General features: G+C 43.7%; 1 protein-coding gene across 3 annotated transcripts; it reads left to right on the top strand.

Moving 5' to 3' along the window:
• Window positions 1–381: 381 nt before the first annotated feature.
• On the top strand, window positions 382–7413 carry LOC121706530 (LHFPL tetraspan subfamily member 5 protein-like). Of its 3 annotated transcripts, none has more exons than XM_042088354.1 (3): window positions 382–927; window positions 3925–4034; window positions 6950–7093. In XM_042088354.1, the coding sequence occupies exons 1-3, from the start codon at window positions 504–506 to the stop codon at window positions 7007–7009; spliced, it is 594 nt and encodes a 197-aa protein (XP_041944288.1). In that variant the 5' UTR covers window positions 382–503; the 3' UTR covers window positions 7010–7093. The 3 variants fall into 3 exon arrangements, with proteins under 3 accessions (XP_041944288.1, XP_041944289.1, XP_041944287.1); XM_042088355.1 differs by having other exon boundaries at window positions 3925–4046; window positions 6950–7006; XM_042088353.1 differs by lacking the exon at window positions 3925–4034 and having other exon boundaries at window positions 6950–7413.
• The last annotated feature ends 11453 nt before the right edge of the window (window positions 7414–18866 follow it).

Below are 18866 nucleotides of genomic sequence, written 5' to 3'. Positions count from 1 at the left end.
CGGTGTCAGTTAAAGAACGTAGAGTGAAAGCGAAGGAGATCTGGGAAATTCTATCTTTCATCATCAATTAATCATAACCTGAAGTCAAGTACAGAGGAAGCCCCGATACAACAGGTGCTTTCCCGCGCAGCCTTGGGATGATATTCATTCGAGGCGCCTAGCCAACAGCCGAGGAATTTACTAAGTGGTCTGAGGTAACCACTCTGCCATTGCGACCAGTCAATGTCATCTTATGTACCCTGATGTTTTTGCGGAAGGAGGCGCTCCAGATTACACGCGTCATCTTCGGAGCTCTCCGTGGTGCTGAAGTTGAAAGCGGCATGCGACGCTTCAGCAAAGAGAACGCTGCTGAACACAAGAAGAAGCCCCTAGCACTCTGACACAACCAATCAGCCGAAATAAATTAACACCTCGCAAGAAAACATAGAAAGGAATGACAGGAGGAAAGAGATTCGTTTATGTAACACTTTAGTTTTTACAGAGTGAAAGTTTCAACCCGGATTATGACATCCAACCCGGAAAATTTGATACCCGCCAAGCAGGCTGTCCGAATCTACCACACCAACTACGTGAGGAATGCGCGAGCGATCGGTGCCATGTGGATAGTTCTCACCATCGTGTACGCCGTCATTAACATGTGTGTGTTCATCCAGCCGTACTGGATCGGAGACAGCGTCAACACGCCACAGGCGGGCTACTTCGGCCTGTTCCACTACTGCATCGGCAACGCGCTTACCGGCGAGCGCACGTGCAAGGGCAGTGCGCTGGACTTCGGCTCCATCCCCTCGAGCGCGTTCAAAACGGCCATGTTCTTCGTAGGGATCTCCATGCTGCTGGTGGTCGCCAGCATCGTCTGCTTCAACCTATTCTTCTTCTTCAACTCGGGCAGCGTGTACAAGATCTGCGCCTGGATCCAGCTGGCCTCCTGTGAGTATGACAGCTATGTGTTTGACCTTGCTGTGCGCTTTTACTAATCTGATTTGGACCTACTTCAGTGAAACTCAGGGCGGTGTCTGTGCGTTATATTAGAAGGACAAAATTACATTAGTTTCAATAGCTGCATATGCACATCAATCCATTATTATGAAGAAGATGCATGTATGAAGGGGGCAAGTGTACGTGAGAGGGTTGCATGACCTATATGGTTTCACTTAGGGACTGTTCGTTATTTATAAACTGGCCTACCGGAGGGATTATGAGTGCTTCAATCAAAAGTTGTATGACCTTCCCCTGCCTGGAAGATAATTTTCAGCGACCCTCTGGCAGCATTGGTAAAAAAGACATGACCCTCCCCGACTAATTGTCGATATCTTCCGCCCAAGCTCTAAAGCGCTATAAAAACACATCGACTTAAGCTACCGTCTGAAAATCAATCTCTGCTTTCTGATCTTACACATCGCACTTCACCAAGATGGTGGCCATTTCAGTACATTTACTCACTAACATTGTTGTGGAAACACAATAAGCATGGGAACTAAATGCACACTTCCTGCAACTGCATTAGCCTACTTGAAAAGTTACTCCTCTAGTAGGTATTCACATGAAATAAAACAATAAAACATTGAGACCATTCAACAAAGCACACTGGGTAATAACAAATTCAACACATGAACATGTTGCTATGGACTCTCTAGGCTTCCTCAGTCATTGTAAAGCTGCCGAAGCTGAACATTATCCAAAATAACCTTGAACATTTGAACCTTGAACATTTGAACATTATACAAAACTCAATTTCTCAGACGAGCGTCAATTTGGGAGCTTGCTACACTCCTTCCTTCTCAAATGACTTGAAAAGGCCGTTTCCACAATTTCACAAATAATCACAGGGACCGAAAAATACCTAACATGCCAACTTTTTCCGGGTTTATCATTTTAACCTTTCCCCGCTGTCTTGCCGTTTTAATATTTTCCCGTAGAATATTCCATATTAGCCTACTGTAATACTCTCATAACATTAGTCCTGCATTCTGGCCTGTCTCTGTGTTGTCCTGTTGTTACCCCTTGCCCTTCCAGTGAAACAGATGTATTCAAATCATCGTTTTGCTTGCTTGAATGCGAACTCAGAGTGATGTTAACCTAGGCCTATTTAAGTTAACGACGTGGTTGTCGTGAGAGCACGATTTATTGGCGCTTGCAGTGTTCGGCCGTAGGCTATGTCTACGTGCGCACCTGCCAGGCTACTCAGCTAGACAAAGAATTCCCCCTGTATATTCACTCCAAGTTGGCCAAGCATAACTTACCAACTCTACACTGTAGACCAAACTGGCTATTTATATGACCAAATGTATTTGTTCAACTTTATGAAGCAGAATTACGCACTGCTACTTGGAACGTAACAAATTTTTGTTGGCAGGAGAGAGAATGACAGCGATTAACAAATTGCACTTGTTGCTGGTTACCAATAAATAGACCTACTATAGGATGGAGACAGCAAACCTAGAGGTGGGCAGGAACAAGGTCAATTGGTAGAAATGCTTGTCAAAACGTTAGGAGCTGGATGTGTGGATGAATGAAGCACAAGTATGCTTTATGTTAAGCATGCACACTGTTTAAAGTTAGGCTACACGGTAAACTACAAGTAAACCAAAGTTAAATTTAGCTTTTTTAGGGCTGGATAAAGTTGACCAAATGGATATAGCCTGTTAGGCGTGAATAAAGTAGGCTACTTTGTTGCTCCAACCCTTCCAACGTTAATGGGGACGAATGTTGACATTTTCCGTATTTTGCGTGAGAAACCCGGGAAATCTCCTTTATTTTCATTGTTCAATGTTGACAGAGCTATGGAACGAAAGAGAACGTTATATGGCGACAGAAATCAACAATCAAACAAGCCACTTTGACTTTTTGCTGTTTTCATTAATACAAAAGATGGGTGATCCCCCCCCTCCTAGACAAAAAAAAAGTTGACCCTCCCCTCAACAAAGAATAAAAAGACATGACCCTCCCCTATTTTCCTCCGGTGGCCCCGTTTATAAATAACGAACAGTCCCTTACACCACAATAAATGTGATCTCAGTTTTGGCGCTGTTTGCATTAAAGCCGTATTAAAGCCGTAGTCCTACTACATCTCAGCATTCAATAACACCACGCACGCTCCCGGATTGTTAGATTATGTCAGAAAAATAGTTATTCAGGATCTTGGACAGATTAATGGATGTGAAGTACTCTGCGTCGTCTACTCACTGAAACGTGGAATGCATTGTCCAGACCGGCTTAAATTCCCACTTTCACTCATCATGATCTCAGGGGACTAATGAGAGTGTATCCCATGACTCTGCAACTCGACACCTGGCGCACGGTGACTGCACAGGTGAAAGCCAAGGCATGACGCAGCGCGAAGGCCACGGGTCTGAGGTCGCCACGAAACTACTTTTTAAATTTAATTTCTTGGTATCTTGTTTAGCTTATTTTCACCTGGGAGGTCACCTCGTTAACAGTTGGTAGTCGAATCAGGTATAAATACTAAAATAGTGGATAGATATCTGGCCAAAAACGGATAAGTATAAGTATAAGTATATATACTCTTTTGATCCCGTGAGGGAAATTTGGTCTCTGCATTTATCCCAATCCGTGAATTAGTGAAACACACTCAGCACACACAGTGAACACACAGTTAGGTGAAGCACACACCAATCCCGGCGCAGTGAGCTGCCTGCAACAACAGCGGTGCTCGGGGAGCAGTGTGGGGTTAGGTGCCTTGTTCAAGGGCACTTCAGCCGTGCCTACTGGTCGGGGTTCAAACCGGCAACCCTCCGGTTACAAGTCCAAAGTGCTTACCGGTCGGCTGCCCCTCAAATATGGATATGAGAACCAATATTGGTCCAAAAGATCTGTTGACACTTTGCATGCTGTCAATCAAGATCAATGTGAACATGATGATGATGATGATGATGATAGTGTGTGTTGCCGTCTCCTAATGTGCAGGTGGTTGTATGGTCATCGGCTGTCTGATTTATCCTGACGGCTGGGATTCGCCGGAGGTGAAGCGCATGTGCGGGCAGAGGACGGATAAGTACACGCTGGGGAACTGCACGGTATTGTAGCAGGTCACAAAGCTGATTTCGTGATTCTCTTATGCATTTTGTCCATGTAATGAAATTATCGTGACACATAATTCATTACGTAAACTGACTCACGAAATGTATTGTAGCAGGTCACAAAACTGATTTCGTGATTCTGTTATGCATTTCGTCCACGTAATGAAATTATCGTGACACACAATTCATTTCGTAAACTGCTGACTCACAAAATGTATTGTAGCAGGTCACAAAACTGATTTCGTGATTCTGTTATGCATTTCGTCCACGTAATGAAATTATCGTGACACATAATTAATTTCGTAAACTGCTGACTCACGAACTGTATTGTAGCAAGTCACAAAACTGATTTCGTGATTCTGTTATGCATTTCGTCCACGTAATGAAATGATCGTGACACATTCATTTCATAAACTGCTGACTCACGAAATGTATTGTACGTGTTTCTATTATGCATTTCGTCCACAGAATGAAAGCATATGTCACTGAATGCATTTCGTAAGTTACTATTGCGTGGACAGAATGCCTTCTGTAACACAACACAATACTTTTGTGGACGAAATTAAAATGGGATTCACAGAATAATGCGTGTAGGTGCATTCCGTATTTACGTATAGACAGAATTACTTTTTACCAAAAAAAATGGTTTATTTCGTCTACGACAGTGAATAGTGCATTCAGCATTATGTCCACGAAAGGAAAAGGCCACCAGTCAATTTCGTCCGCGAAATGTGGGGCCGGTTCCCCGATAACGCTCACTCTTAGCGCGCTAAGAAGACTCAAAAGATATATCTTTCCAAAGTTGTTTATGTTCCTAAGTGTGTTCCGCGAAGTGTCCCTTAGGAACACGCTGCCTCTTACGTTAGACGTTACAAAGGCGCTGTCCCAAGTGAAGGTGCTGAATTAGTTATCGATTGCTCAGGAATTGATTTTCTACTTCACGCGTATAGCGCGGGAATGATGCCAAAAACCTCCCTTCCTACCAACCGGTGGATCCATCAAACGTCATGTCAAACGCCTACCAGCACGTTCATTGCTTTATCATGCAACAACAAATACCTCTCCGGAGGTTTTGTTTTTGGTGCATTTTGTCTGTTTGTCTAAAATCTAAGACAGTAGAAAATTATGTTTAAAGACTTTAAACATAATTTTCTACTGTCTTAGATTTTAGTTTCACATTGCAAGTAACGCTTAACATGACCAATAGGGCTACAAATTGTGGTTATAACTAGTGTCGATAGCATATTGCGAGTAGTTATGAACCATAGGAACTTTAATCGTAGCCTATAGCCAAATTGAAATAAATGCGAATTTATGATGATATGCCTGTCAGTTCGACTGGCGACCCACAGTTGGATAAGCAGGTTCCCCCGAGCAGTCTGCATTGCTACACTGAGGGCTTCTCTGTCTGCTGATGTTTTGCTCAAAGGTCCAGGCAGTCCACATATAGCCTTCATGCCATTTCAGCTGAAAACACTTTTCATTTGTTAGCCTACTTAATAAACGTATCTTTATTAGTGTCAACATTACAGTATTTAGGCTATGTTAATCTCAAGCCACTCTAAGAAATTGCCGTAGGCCTACTTTTACAGTACAGCACAGCAAAATCTATTCAAATTGCAGTCCGAGGGATATTGTCCATAAAACGTTGTTAAACTTAGCCTATAGGCTAGGATACATAATCACATATTTGGAGAGGATTTGAAGTGGGCTCATAACATATTGATGTAAGAAAGAGAAAATAAGGCCAGCCTATGGCATTTCTCATATCTCGCAGATAATTGGTTATAGTCCTGTTTTGCAGATGGTTATTACGCATAATAGTTTAAGCAACAATAGCAATAGCTTGTCACTAATAACGACACAAATAGACTAATGAATGTTAATTTAATGAAGTTTCAACATTGTACAGTGTTCCTACATGTATCCATCATATTCCAACAGAATAAGTACATGTTGCAACAATTCTGGGCACATGTTGGATACGTGTAAGTTCATGTAGGTATATGTAGGCTGCTTATAAAAAGGCAATTATTCTGATACATGTAAGTAAGGCGGGTGGTAGGACGTTCGGTTGGTCGATAGGTTGGTTGATCCGATGGATGGTTTTTTCGGCACGATTCCCGCACCATAGTGAAGTACTCTGCGTCGTCTACTCACTGAAACGTGGAATGCATTGCCCAGACCGGCTTAAATTCCCACTTTCACTCATCATGATCTCAGGGGACTAGTGAGAGTGTATCCCATGACTCTGCAACTCGACATCTGGCGCACGGTGACTGCACAGGTGAAAGCCAAGGCATGACACAGCGCGAAGGCCACGGGTCTGAGGTCGCCACGAAACTACTTTTTAAATTTAATTTCTTGGTATCTTGTTTAGCTTATTTTCACCTGGGAGGTCACCTCGTTAACAGTTGGTAGTCGAATCAGGTATAGGCTAAATACTAAAATAGTGGATAGATATCTGGCCAAAAACGGATAAGTATAAGTATAAGTATATATACTCTTTTGATCCCGTGAGGGAAATTTGGTCTCTGCATTTATCCCAATCCGTGAATTAGTGAAACACACTCAGCACACACAGTGAACACACAGTTAGGTGAAGCACACACCAATCCCGGCGCAGTGAGCTGCCTGCAACAACAGCGGTGCTCGGGGAGCAGTGTGGGGTTAGGTGCCTTGTTCAAGGGCACTTCAGCCGTGCCTACTGGTCGGGGTTCAAACCGGCAACCCTCCGGTTACAAGTCCAAAGTGCTTACCGGTCGGCTGCCCCTCAAATATGGATATGAGAACCAATATTGGTCCAAAAGATCTGTTGACACTTTGCATGCTGTCAATCAAGATCAATGTGAACATGATGATGATGATGATGATGATGATGATAGTGTGTGTTGCCGTCTCCTAATGTGCAGGTGGTTGTATGGCCATCGGCTGTCTGCTTTATCCTGACGGCTGGGATTCGCCGGAGGTGAAGCGCTTGTGTGGGCAGATGACGGATAAGTACAAGCTGGGGCACTGCACGGTGCGCTGGGCCTTCATCCTGGCCATCCTCGCCATCCTTGACTCGTTCTTCCTCTCCTCTCTGGCCTTTGTGCTGGGCAACCGGCAAGACACACTCCTGCCCGAGGATTTCGGGGAGGAGAAAGGTTCAACTTGAAATCAATAACAACAATGATAACAATCACGTATAAAGCACATTTATCAGTGTTTATGTAGCCTAGCTATTAATCACAGGAAGTCTGAAACATTTGTTGTATTTATGTGAGAAAGCACACTGAAGCGCAGTGCAATAATATGCCCATGAAAATAATTCAGAAGAGAGTATAGCTTAGGCTAGGCATGTTGTCTGAGAAATAAAGACTGAGAGTGTGTCGATTGCTTCAAATGTACAGGTGCTGGTCATATAATTAGAATATCATGAAAAAGTTGATTTATTTCAATTCCATTCAAAAAGTGAAACTTATATATGAAACTTAATGTTATACATAACATAATGTATACATTCAGTCCACACAGACTGATATATTTCAACTGTTTATTTCTTTTCATTTTGATGATTATAACTGACAACTAATGAAAACCCCAAATTCAGTATCTCAGAAAATTAGAATATTGTAAAAAGGTTCAATATTGAAGACACCTGGTGCCATACTCTAATCAGCTAATTAACTCAGAACACCTGCAAAGGCCTTTAAATGGTCTCTCAGTCTAGTTCTGGGCTACACAATCATGGGGAAGACTGCTGACTTGACAGTTGTCCAAAAGACGACCATTGACACCTTGCACAAGGAGGGCAAGACACAAAAGGTCATAGACCTCTGAAGTTCGCCTACAAAAAAGATCCAAAACGGCCATCTTTGCCCATATAAGGAGATCCGGTTGTTAATTGAAGCTAACTACCTATGGCAAATTGCATTGCAAGTTAGCTCTGGGGTAGCAAAAATCGAAGTGTGCCGCCTTCACTTACCGGAGATAACAGTATCCACTCGAAGGCAGAGGACAAAAGTGTGTTCAGGAAAACGTCTTCATTTCATACTTTTTCATCCCCACGAGACTTTAACAGGTGCGATTATTCAAAATCCCCATGTTATTTTCCCATAGGAAAAATCGCCAGATACTGGATGTCAAAGATGGCAGCTTTTTTGTAGGCGAACTTCAGAGGTCTAATGCTAAAGAGGCTGGCTGTTCACAGAGCTCTGTGTCCAATCACGGCCAAAAGAGAGGCGAAGGAAAGGAAAAGATGTGGTAGAAAAAAGTGTACAAGCAACAGAGATAACCGCACACCCTGGAGAGGATTGTGAAACAAAACCCATTCAAAAATGTGGGGGAGATTCACAAAGAGTGGCCTGCAGCTGGATGGATGGATGGATATATAGATAGATAGATAGATAGATAGATAGATAGATACTTTATTGATCCCCAAGGGGAAATTCAAGGTCTCAGTAGCATACAGACATCACACACAACATGCACTTACAGCAGAAAAAGTAATATACAAAAAAACTCCACTGTACAATAGAGACAGTAGAAGATAAACATGATACTAAAATACTATACACTAAATATACTATATAAACTAAATCCAATATCAACATAGTGTTCTTAAGGATGGTCAAGCATGACAAGACAGGGACTGAGCCTGTAATTCAGAGTGCAGCTGAGGATGATCGCTTCCTTGTTGTCCCTGTCAAGGGTGCATTGGTCAAGTATTGAGTATAAGGTATTAAGCATCAAGTATGGCCACAGTCCAGGAGGGAGGGAGGGGTTGTGCAAATGTGCTAATATAGCATGTACACCGACTATGCAGAGAAGTCTATCTCTCCTCTACCCTTAAGTGAAGCGTTGAACAGTTCAATGGCCCTGGGGACAAATGACTTCATCAGTGTGTCAGTTGTGCATGACAATGAGCGAAGTATCCAGCTGATCAGGCTCTTCTGCTTTACAATTGTGCTGAGGAGTGGATGACATTCATTGTCCAAGATGCTGATCAGTTTGTTCAGGGTCCTTTTGTCCGATATAGAAGTGGTGCACTCCAGTTCGGCTCCCACGACAGAGCCAGCTTTCCTTACCAGCCTATCTAGTCTCCCAGCATCCTTCTTCTTTGTGCTTCCTCCCCAGCATACCACAGCATAGAAGAGGACGCTGGCAACAACAGACTGATAAAACACCCTGAGGAGCTTACTGCAGACATTGAAGGACAGCCTGCTCTGCCCTTTCTTGTAGAGTGCTTCAATATTGGCTGACCAGTCCAATTTATTGTCCAGTTGTAGCTCTGGTAGGTGTTTACCACCTCCACACTGACCCCATCAATAGAGACTGGTAGCAGAGCGGGATTTGACCTGCGGAAATCCACCACCATCTCCTTGGTCTTTTAAGTGTTGAGTTGAAGGTGGTTGAGTTTGCACCATTGCACAAAGTCCTCCACCAGGCTCCTGTACTCCTCCTCTTGCTCGTCCCTGATACACCCCACAATTGCAGTATCATCAGAGAACTTCTGCATGTGGCATGACTCTGTGTTGTAACAGAAGTCAGATGTGTACAGGGTAAACAGGATTGGCGAGAGCAAAGATCCCTGTGGAGCTCGGGTGCTGCTGATCACAGTGTCAGAGAGACAGTTCTTCAGTCTCACAAACTGTGGTCGCTCGGTCAGGTAATCTGTAATCCAGGATACCAGGTGAGCGTCCACACTCATCTCCAAGAGCTTGTCTCTCAGTCTGATGGGTTGGATGGTGTTAAAAGCACTTGAGAAATCAAAGAACATGATTCTCACAGCACTTTTTCCCTTGTCTAGATGAGAATGTGTCCTGTGTAGGAGATAAGTGATGGCATCGTCCACGCCCACTTTCTCCTGGTATGCAAACTGTAGCGGGTCTAGTGTATGGCATACCTGGGGTCTGAGTATGGCAGGACCAGTCACTCCATTTATAGTTTGAATTACAGGGGGTACTGGGGGGTACTGTACCCCCCAATTAAGACCCAGTAAGACCCCCAAAGAGACAGAAATATCAGTTTTGGGGGGTCAGATAATTTTTGTGATATTGTGAAAAAATATCATTACAGTTGGCTACAATACAAGTCAACTCCTATTTTCACTAAGAAAAATTGAATGTAAAGCGATTTCAGACACCCCTATTATGGACTGTACCATTTTTAACCACCGTGGCGCTAGAAGCAACGGAGATAGAGAACGACTTCAACTTCTCAAACAAGTGTCAACGTTGAATGACAAAACGCTAGGTAGATTCCTCCAGTAGCCTAAATTCGGTTTGCTGCTGACGTGGTATGTAAGTTGCTAGCAGACGTCTAGCTTGTTGAAAATGTGCTATTTTTCAACCTTCATGTATTAACGTGTTTTGTTCTTTCATAGCTCATGTCACGTCTTTATACATTTAATTACCGGCTACTTACCTGCTACTTACCCACGGAGGCTAGTAAAGTGGACCTTGGTTAGTTACCAAGGTAAGTTAGCAAGATAATTCTCTGTTTAAATAATTACAGTGCATACAAAATGCACTGTTCTGTTATCCGAAGTCTTCTTATGACCGCCGCGCAGCGATAGGTTTAGTCAGATTTTTTTTTTTTTTTTTTTTTTGCATGTCCAAATTTCCGTCAAGGATTCCCAGGACACTGAAAGACCGGGGTAGACGAAACTTGGTGGGCATATAACCCCATATGAATAGCATGGAACCATCGTTTTTCGTTTTGATCTGTAGCCCCCCCGCTGGACTGCACCCCCCGAAAGGAGGGTAGGGCAGACACAGTTTTCTGTGAATATCTTGAGAACCGTAAGGTTTAGGAGGACCATTTTTTTGGTATGTTGATCTCAAGGGGCCATGTCAACCCATTCCATGACCACTCATTTTATGTATAGCGCCACCTAGTTAAACACAAAAAAGTAAAAATGAGGTGTTGTAATTGAAGGTATCTGTGACCTAACATAGTCAAAACTGCACGAAATTGGAAGTGTAGGATCATTATGACACCCTCTGAATGCACGCCAAGTTTCATGGAATTCCGTTCATGGCGGGCCACACAATAAATTAATTTATGTTACTATACACCAACTGGCCTGTAGGTGGCCGGAGACAGTTTTCTGTGAATATCTCGAGAACCGTAGGGCCTAGGAGGTCCACCTTTTTTTTGTATGTTGGTCTTAAGGGGGCATGTCAACCCATCCCATTACCACTTATTTCATGTATAGCGCCACCTAGTTAAAAATTAAAAAGCAAAAAATTAGGTGTTTTCATCACAATATCTCTGGCTGACATGGTCAAAACTGCACGAAATTGAAAGTGTAGGATCATTATGACACCCTCCAAATGCATGCCAAGTTTTGTGAACTTTCGTTAATGGCGGGCCTTACAATAAAATAATTTATGTGTACATTTAGTGACCGTACACCAACAAGGATTCCCGGGACACTGAAAGACCGGGGTACACGGAACTTGGTGGGCATGTAACCCCACATGGATAGCATGGAACCATCGTTTTTCGTTTTGATCTGTAGCCCCCCCGCTGTACTGGACCCCCTGAAAGGAGGGTAGGGCAGACACAGTTTTTTGTGAATATCTTGAGAACTGTAGGGCCTAGGATGACCAATTTTTTCCGTATGTTTGCCTCCAGGGGTCATGTTAACCCATTCCATGTGCACACATGTGCATAAACAGATACACACGCACACACATACATTCACAGTAATCATATGTATGACACATACTCACACAGTAGACATATGTACGCATGCATGCACATGCACAAACACACATACTCAGGCAAACACACAAGCACGCACACACACACACACACACACATAAACATTAACGTGTACATGCACACATGCACACAATTCAAGAATTTCTCAGAATTATGAACAGGCAAGATGGGGGTGGGGTTGTATAAAATGAATTTTACATGTGAAATCTATGAACTAATCATGTTTTGGTACTTGTTGTCTAGCAGATACCAGTGAGAATTGAGTGTGTATAATGCAATTTAGTGAGACAGTTAGAATCATATAGGCCTTTCAGTATGATTTATTTTTGTGGAAAAAATGTGCTGGACTGGATTATTATTATTATTACAGGTCATTGAAATGCACTGTACTGTTCTTCCTAGGCTTCTTCTTCTTCTAACGCAATTAAAGGACAATTCCGGCGCAAAATGAACCTAGGGGTTAATAGACCTCTCTGGAATAAGTCCCGCCTCCGAAACATCCGGATCCACCCAACTTCCGGGCGTTGAATGTCTATGGGAAATAACATGGCGTTTCGAAATATCATACCTGTCAAACATCTGTAGGTGGCGAAGTAGAAAAAAAATGGTGGGCCGATTGGCCTACACACTTCTGCCATCAAGTTTCCACTGGATTTTTTGATTGTCGGCTACTGTTTTAAATACACTGTTTAAATATGTGGGTGTGTAAATGCAATGATGAGTAAATGCATGCATATACCACGCTTTTATTTGAGCATTCGATTTGTTTCTTTTGTTGTTTATGTACCTGGTTCTAAGTTCTCCGGTGTGTGCTCTCTGGTGCTGTTGTGCATGGTTCTAAGTTCGGCTCTCCTCTCCTGTTCGCTGTTGTTGATGTTCCTTGTTCTATGTTCTCCTGTGTGTGGTCAGGTTCTGCAGGGTCTGGAATACCTGCACAATAAGTGTAAGATCATCCACACCAGAGAACATCCTGCCGTACGTCCGGCGACTGGCTGCAGAGGCCAGCGAGTGGCAGTGCACAGGAGGACCGCCTCCATCAGGGTCCGTAGGTCAGACACACACACACACACACACACACAGGAGGACCGCCTCCATCAGGGTCCGCAGGTCAGAGACACACACACACAGATACACACAGACATTCACGTTATTCTGAACTCATTTTGCTCTTAGTCAGTCAGAGCAGTTTGGAATAAATGGGCTTGAAATGATCCTAAGCGCAGCAGGCCTGCAATGGCCCTGAAATGAGGAGTGACTGGAGTGGGGAGGGAGGGGGAGAGAGAGAATTCTAGGGAACTTGGTGTTCTGACGTGCTCTTGACAGGCTTTTTAGGAGTTGCTGGAGTGCTGTCCTCATCTCAACCACTTCAACGCATTTGGGGTTTAATTAAACATCAGCTGGTATGTTGAGATCAAGGGCGTAGGTTTGGTCTCAGCTTTGGTGGGGACACATCCACAACTCCCGTTGTCACGATACCAACATTATTGTTTCAATGCCAATAGCAAGTGAAGAATCTCGATTTCGATACTATTGCGATTTTTTAAAATTTGATTTGGTTTGTGTGATTTGTGAGATCATTCACATCAGTGGCAATCATAGAATTTGATTGACCCTCCATACACACACATAGAAAGTGATGGTTGTCATAGGTTTCTTTTTCATATTTTGGAATTCATATAAACTATAAATTTATATTGATAATTATTTATAGTATTTTATGATCTGCATGATTACTAATAGATAAACATATTTAGTAATTTGATTACATCATATTGATATTTAAATTATTAGGCTACACTTGTCTATATCATCACATTTGGTGTGTAAATCTAATTGAGTGTCTGTCACTTTAAGAGGAACGTGAATGCAGAAAAATAGTTTTGCAAGTGCAAGGATATGTGGATTCAATTCATAAGGATATGTGGATTCAATTCATCATGTTTGCTATGTCATTAGATAAAATAAATGTTAAAAAAACGAACAAGTCAAAGAAAATCTTTCTGGGATGAGATAGAATAGATAAGTGTCTCGCAATGTTCATTTCTATGAGTATGGAAATGCACCAGTTTATCTTTTATTTCTTTGCATTGTGCAGACTACATTCACAAATACATTAGCCTACATAAACAGAATATAGGAACAGGAAAATGTCTCGGATCCATTGTTTATTGCGACTGCAAGATTGGTAGCCCTAACAGTCAGTGATGGTGACAGCCTATGTGACTGTCCGTGCGGCACACCCTTATTCAATGACTCCTAACACTCCAACATGACTCCTAACTAGGTTCGCTGTGACAATATCCTGGGTAATATCCTAACAGCGAATGCTATTTTACACAGTAAAGTCCGCATTTGAAAGCCTGGTCACCAGTTGGCAATTTGTATGGCTAATTATTTTGCCTAGACTGCAATGAAAAAGCTTCATATTTGTGGGTGGCATAGCTTATCCACAAACCACAAAAAGGGGCAAACATGTACATACTGAAGGGCAAAGGGAATATCACAATGTTTTACTCTGGCCTTTTTTGGGATGGGCTATGTAGGCAGACAGCCCTAACTTACCGTTGTCGTTGACACACCCGCTCGCTTGACTGCCGGGTGCAAACAAGTAGCCTACAGTAGCCTGTGCTTTGTCACTCTCCGTGCGTGTAGGCCTACTGTAGCGTGCATGTCAGATAACCCTTCCCCCCCCCCCCCCCCCCCCTGTTTTTCAGCAAATCATATGATGACGTTTCTTGTACTGTTGTGCTGGTGGAATGATCAGCAGCACAAATAAGTTCGCTAAAATATTGGTGGGGACAATTTGGTCATCTTAAAATATTGATTAGGACTAGTCCATAGCGTCCTACCCTAAATCTACGCCCATGGTTGAGATAGCCGGCCGGGTGCATTAGGAATTTCAAAATCTGCATTTTTACACTCATTAGGAGGGATTCTAGTGGGCTGTTTTCTGAGATATCACACATTCTGTAGATATATGAAGCTGTGCGTGTGTGTGTGTGTATGGTGATTCCTGTGGGCTGTTTTCTGAGAGATGACACATGCTGTAGATGTATAAAGCTGTGTGTGTTAGTGTGTGTGTGTGTGTGTGTGTGTGTGTGTGTGTGTGTACACGGGTGTGTCCGTGTGTGTGTGTATGGTTATTGGAGTGTCATATTATGTATAAAGATGCCAGAGCTACTTACTAAATGAGGGTCTGTGAGTCATGTTAGCGAGACATGAAAAAACTTCTTCAGACCAGACAAGAGCTTCATGATCCCATCCTCCCTCCCTCCCTCTTTCTCTCTTCCTCCCTCCCTCTCTGTCCCTCTTTCTTTCTTTCTTCTTCCCTCCCTCTCTTTCCCTCTTTCTCTCTTCTTCCCTCCCTCTCTTCCTCCCTCCCTCTCTCATTCTCCATCTCTCTCCTCTGTCACTTGTTTCTCATTCTCCATCTCTCTCTTGCTCTTCCTCCCTTTCTCTCCATCATGTTGTGTTGTCTGTGTGTGTGTGTGAGTTGTCCACTTTGATTCCTGCCCTACCGTGTTGGCCAGACTCTTACACACACACACACACACACACACACACACACACACACACACACACACACTCGTATACGTCCTCCTGTCCTGTTTTACACTGATTGGTCTCAGTGGTGCAATTATTTATTTGTGTTTATGTTTATTTGCTTGTTTGTTTCTCTCTACAGTGAGTACAGCTCCGGCTCAAAAACAAGTAAGCCTTTTTCCCTGCCGTCTAAATGTGTGTGTGTGTGTGTGATGGAAGACTATCGTCAGCGTGTGCCTGAATGTGGTTGTATGCTATTCTTTTTTTAAGAGATTACTAAAGAGTGAATTCTTGTAGAAAAGTGTTTGTCTGTTTGTTTGTTTGATTTTGTGTGTGTGCGTGTGTGTGTGTTTGTGCTTGTGCGTGTGTGCACCAAGGATGATGTCTTGGGGAGGACTGTTATGTGAATGTGTGTGTGCCTGAAGACTGGAGACTGCTTAGATAAGAGAGTGTTTTCGTGTTTTTCAGACAGACAGTTTCAGTGCATCTGTGTGAGTGTGGTGTGTGTGTGTGTGAGAGAGAGACGAGAATTGCGTAGGCATCCAAGTGTCTATTATTCCTGTGCTGGAACCGACAGTAGTGAGAATGAGTCTTTGTCTGCCAGATGCTCACTCCAGAGGCGTGTGTGTGTGTGTCTGTGTGTGTGTCTGTGAGTGATTTTCAAAACATCTCTCTCCTCACCCTTCTTTCACCCTCTTTGTTCACTGTCCTTCTGTCTGTTGTTTTCTCTCTCCCTCTATCTCTCTAACTCTTTTCTGTCTCTCTCTCTCTTTTCCTATCTCTCTGCCTCCCTCTATCTCTATAACTTATCTCACCCTCTCTTTCTGTCCCTCTCTCTCTCTCTCCTCTCCTCCACTTCCTCTGTCTCTTTCTCTCTCTCCACCCCCCCCCCCCCCATTCCTCCCCCGTTCCTCCCCCAGCCCCAGAAGATGTCTAAGAACAGGAAGAAGAAGCTGAAGAAGAAGCAGAAGAAGCAGGCTGAGCTGCTGGAGAAGCGCAACCTGGAGCTGGGCGATGGACAGCGCCCCCTAGAGGCCGGAGACGACGAGGAAGAGGACGAGGACACGGACGCGCCCGACAGAGCGCCGTCTGCCACACCCTCCAACCAGCACACCTTACACACACCCAGCAGGGGTCAGTTTACGCATGCGCACACACACAAGTACCAATCCTGCTCGCCCCTGCCAGACTTCTCACTCAGATATCACACACTTATCACCCGAGTCATAGGTGCTTGGCACATATGTGAAGTTTCACAAGTTACACACACACTTCATCTGTCTTCCGTGGATTACATGGCTCTGTGTGCTTGATGCCAGGCACGCCAGTTACAGTCCACACAAACAATTCTGGTTTCCTTGCACTAGCCATTATCGTTGTAGCCTTAGTGAGGTCACTCAGGGAAAGTCGAACGCAGTCTGTGTCACCACGGAGACCCATCAGGGCCAACCAGTTAGAGGTCACATGACGCATCAGCTGACAGCTCACCACACTTCCCTGATCCCACTGAGACGAGAAAAGATCATCTACACCAGCTTTGGATTGATACTGTATGGGTTGGTGTGGTAAAGAGCTGTTTAGACCTCACCTCATCAGACTTATCCAAATCCGTGAGGAAGACACACACACACACACACAGTGAGTAAGATGTGCTCATAGATCTGTCAATGAGGAGATGACTATGCTGGCATCTGCACACTCTCACACACACACACACACATACATGTGACGAAAACAAGAAGTTGCGTTAGTGTGTGCCAGGTAGATAGAGTGAAGTGCTGTATGCGCCAGGCTGAAAGAGAAGAGAGGAGTTGTGTGTGTGTGTGTGTGTGTGTGTGTGTGTGTGTGTGTGTGTGTGTGTGTGTGTGTGTGTGCGTTATCAGAATGTCATACCAAAGTGACATCAAAGAGGTTATGGAAAAGGCTTTTCGAAATATCATACCTGTCAAACATCTGTAAGTGGCGAAGTAGGAAAAAATGGTGGGGCGATTGGCCTACACACTTCTGGCATCTAGTTTCCACTGGATTTTTTGATTGTCGGTGCCGTTAAAGTATAAATATATCAGTAAGAAGCACTTAGCTAACGCACGCTTTGGACGCCGCGACTCCCCCAGTCAAGGTTGCATAGCAACGGCAATGTTTCATAGTTTGTCTTCACCGAAATGGAGTTCGTGGCACCAGAGCCTGTCTACGGGGGTGGCACTAACCCTGCGTGAAATCGTCATGTTTGATAGGTTGTTAATACATTCTAAAAAGTGTTACTGTTCTGATTAAGGTCATGCAAAATAAAGCTATCGACTCAATACGATTCAGCCTCTGATTCCTAGTCTGCTTATCATTATCTGTTTTTCATGAAAAAAAAAATCTCATCTCGTCATGTCTTTAGTGTCTTTGTCAGCGATTTCTTTCTTTTTCAAATATCTCAATAACAGCCAACAAACTCTCAGCACAGTCAAACCAAAGTTAAAGGAGAATTCCGGTGTGATATTGACCTAAAGTGTATTGAAACATGATACCGAGTGTGAACGTATGTCTCATAGCCCATCTCGGGTTGTCCCCTGCACTCCAAAACCTGGCGCTAGTTAGCCGATGCTACCAACAGCTTTTTCAATAGTGGTGCTTCGGCATCGGGCTAGCCATGCAAATAAATCACTGTTTTACACCCATTTACGAGGCTCAATGTATCTCCACACTTCATTGGTAGACTTCCGAGGGCCCTGACATTTAAAACGAGACATTGAGAACTTTGAAAAAGCACTGGTAGTTTACTTACAAGACGATTTATACAGACAGTATCTTCACGAAGTTTAGCGTTTGCAGCCATCTTGAATTTAGTCACGATAAGTCGAGCAACGAGTAAGAATGAACAGGTATGATAAGGGATCAGATTCCAAAAATAATTCAGTGGAAATGCATGGATTCCAGTCAGGGCCCTCAGAAGTCTACCAATGAAGTGTGGAGATACATTGAGCCTCGTAAATGGGTGTAAAACAGTGATTTATTTGCATGGCTAGCCCGATGCCGAAGCACCACTATTGAAAAAGCTGTTGGTAGCAGAGATTTACAGAGATTTTTCGAAACGCCATGTTATTTCCCATAGACATTCGACAACCAGAAGTTGGGTGGATCCGGATGTTTCGGAGGCGGGACTTATTCCAGAGAGGTCTATGCATTGTGTGCAGCAGAGGGTGTGTGTGGTGTGTGTGTGGTTGGGGGGGGGAGGGGGACAAGCCTCGTGCCAAAGATAAAGTTAAGTTGTTAAGTTATGGCTGCTAAATAAAGAGAATGTCTAAGTGAAGTCACCTCCAAGTTCAAGTGAAGGGACTCCATTGTCCAGACACGGCTGCAGGCCAGTAAGCCTGTCAGTATCGGGGAGAGCAAACAGATGCATGTCTATGCTCAGGAGTTGTTTACAAGGCAGCAGGGACATGCATAGGGGGGTTGCTCAGGTTGCCCGGGCAACTGCCCATATGCCCTTCGCGATTCACGTTGCCCTTCCGAGGGAGAAAAAAAATTGTACAATGGATGCAGAATTTCACGTAGGCCTAGATAAAAGAAAAATCGCAAAGCCTC

The sequence above is a fragment of the Alosa sapidissima genome, chromosome 4 (genome assembly GCF_018492685.1).
Source record: "Alosa sapidissima isolate fAloSap1 chromosome 4, fAloSap1.pri, whole genome shotgun sequence".
Taxonomy (NCBI): domain Eukaryota; kingdom Metazoa; phylum Chordata; class Actinopteri; order Clupeiformes; family Clupeidae; genus Alosa; species Alosa sapidissima.
The sequence above is the reverse complement of the archived record's forward strand: the minus strand, read 5'-3'. Positions and strand labels throughout refer to the sequence as shown.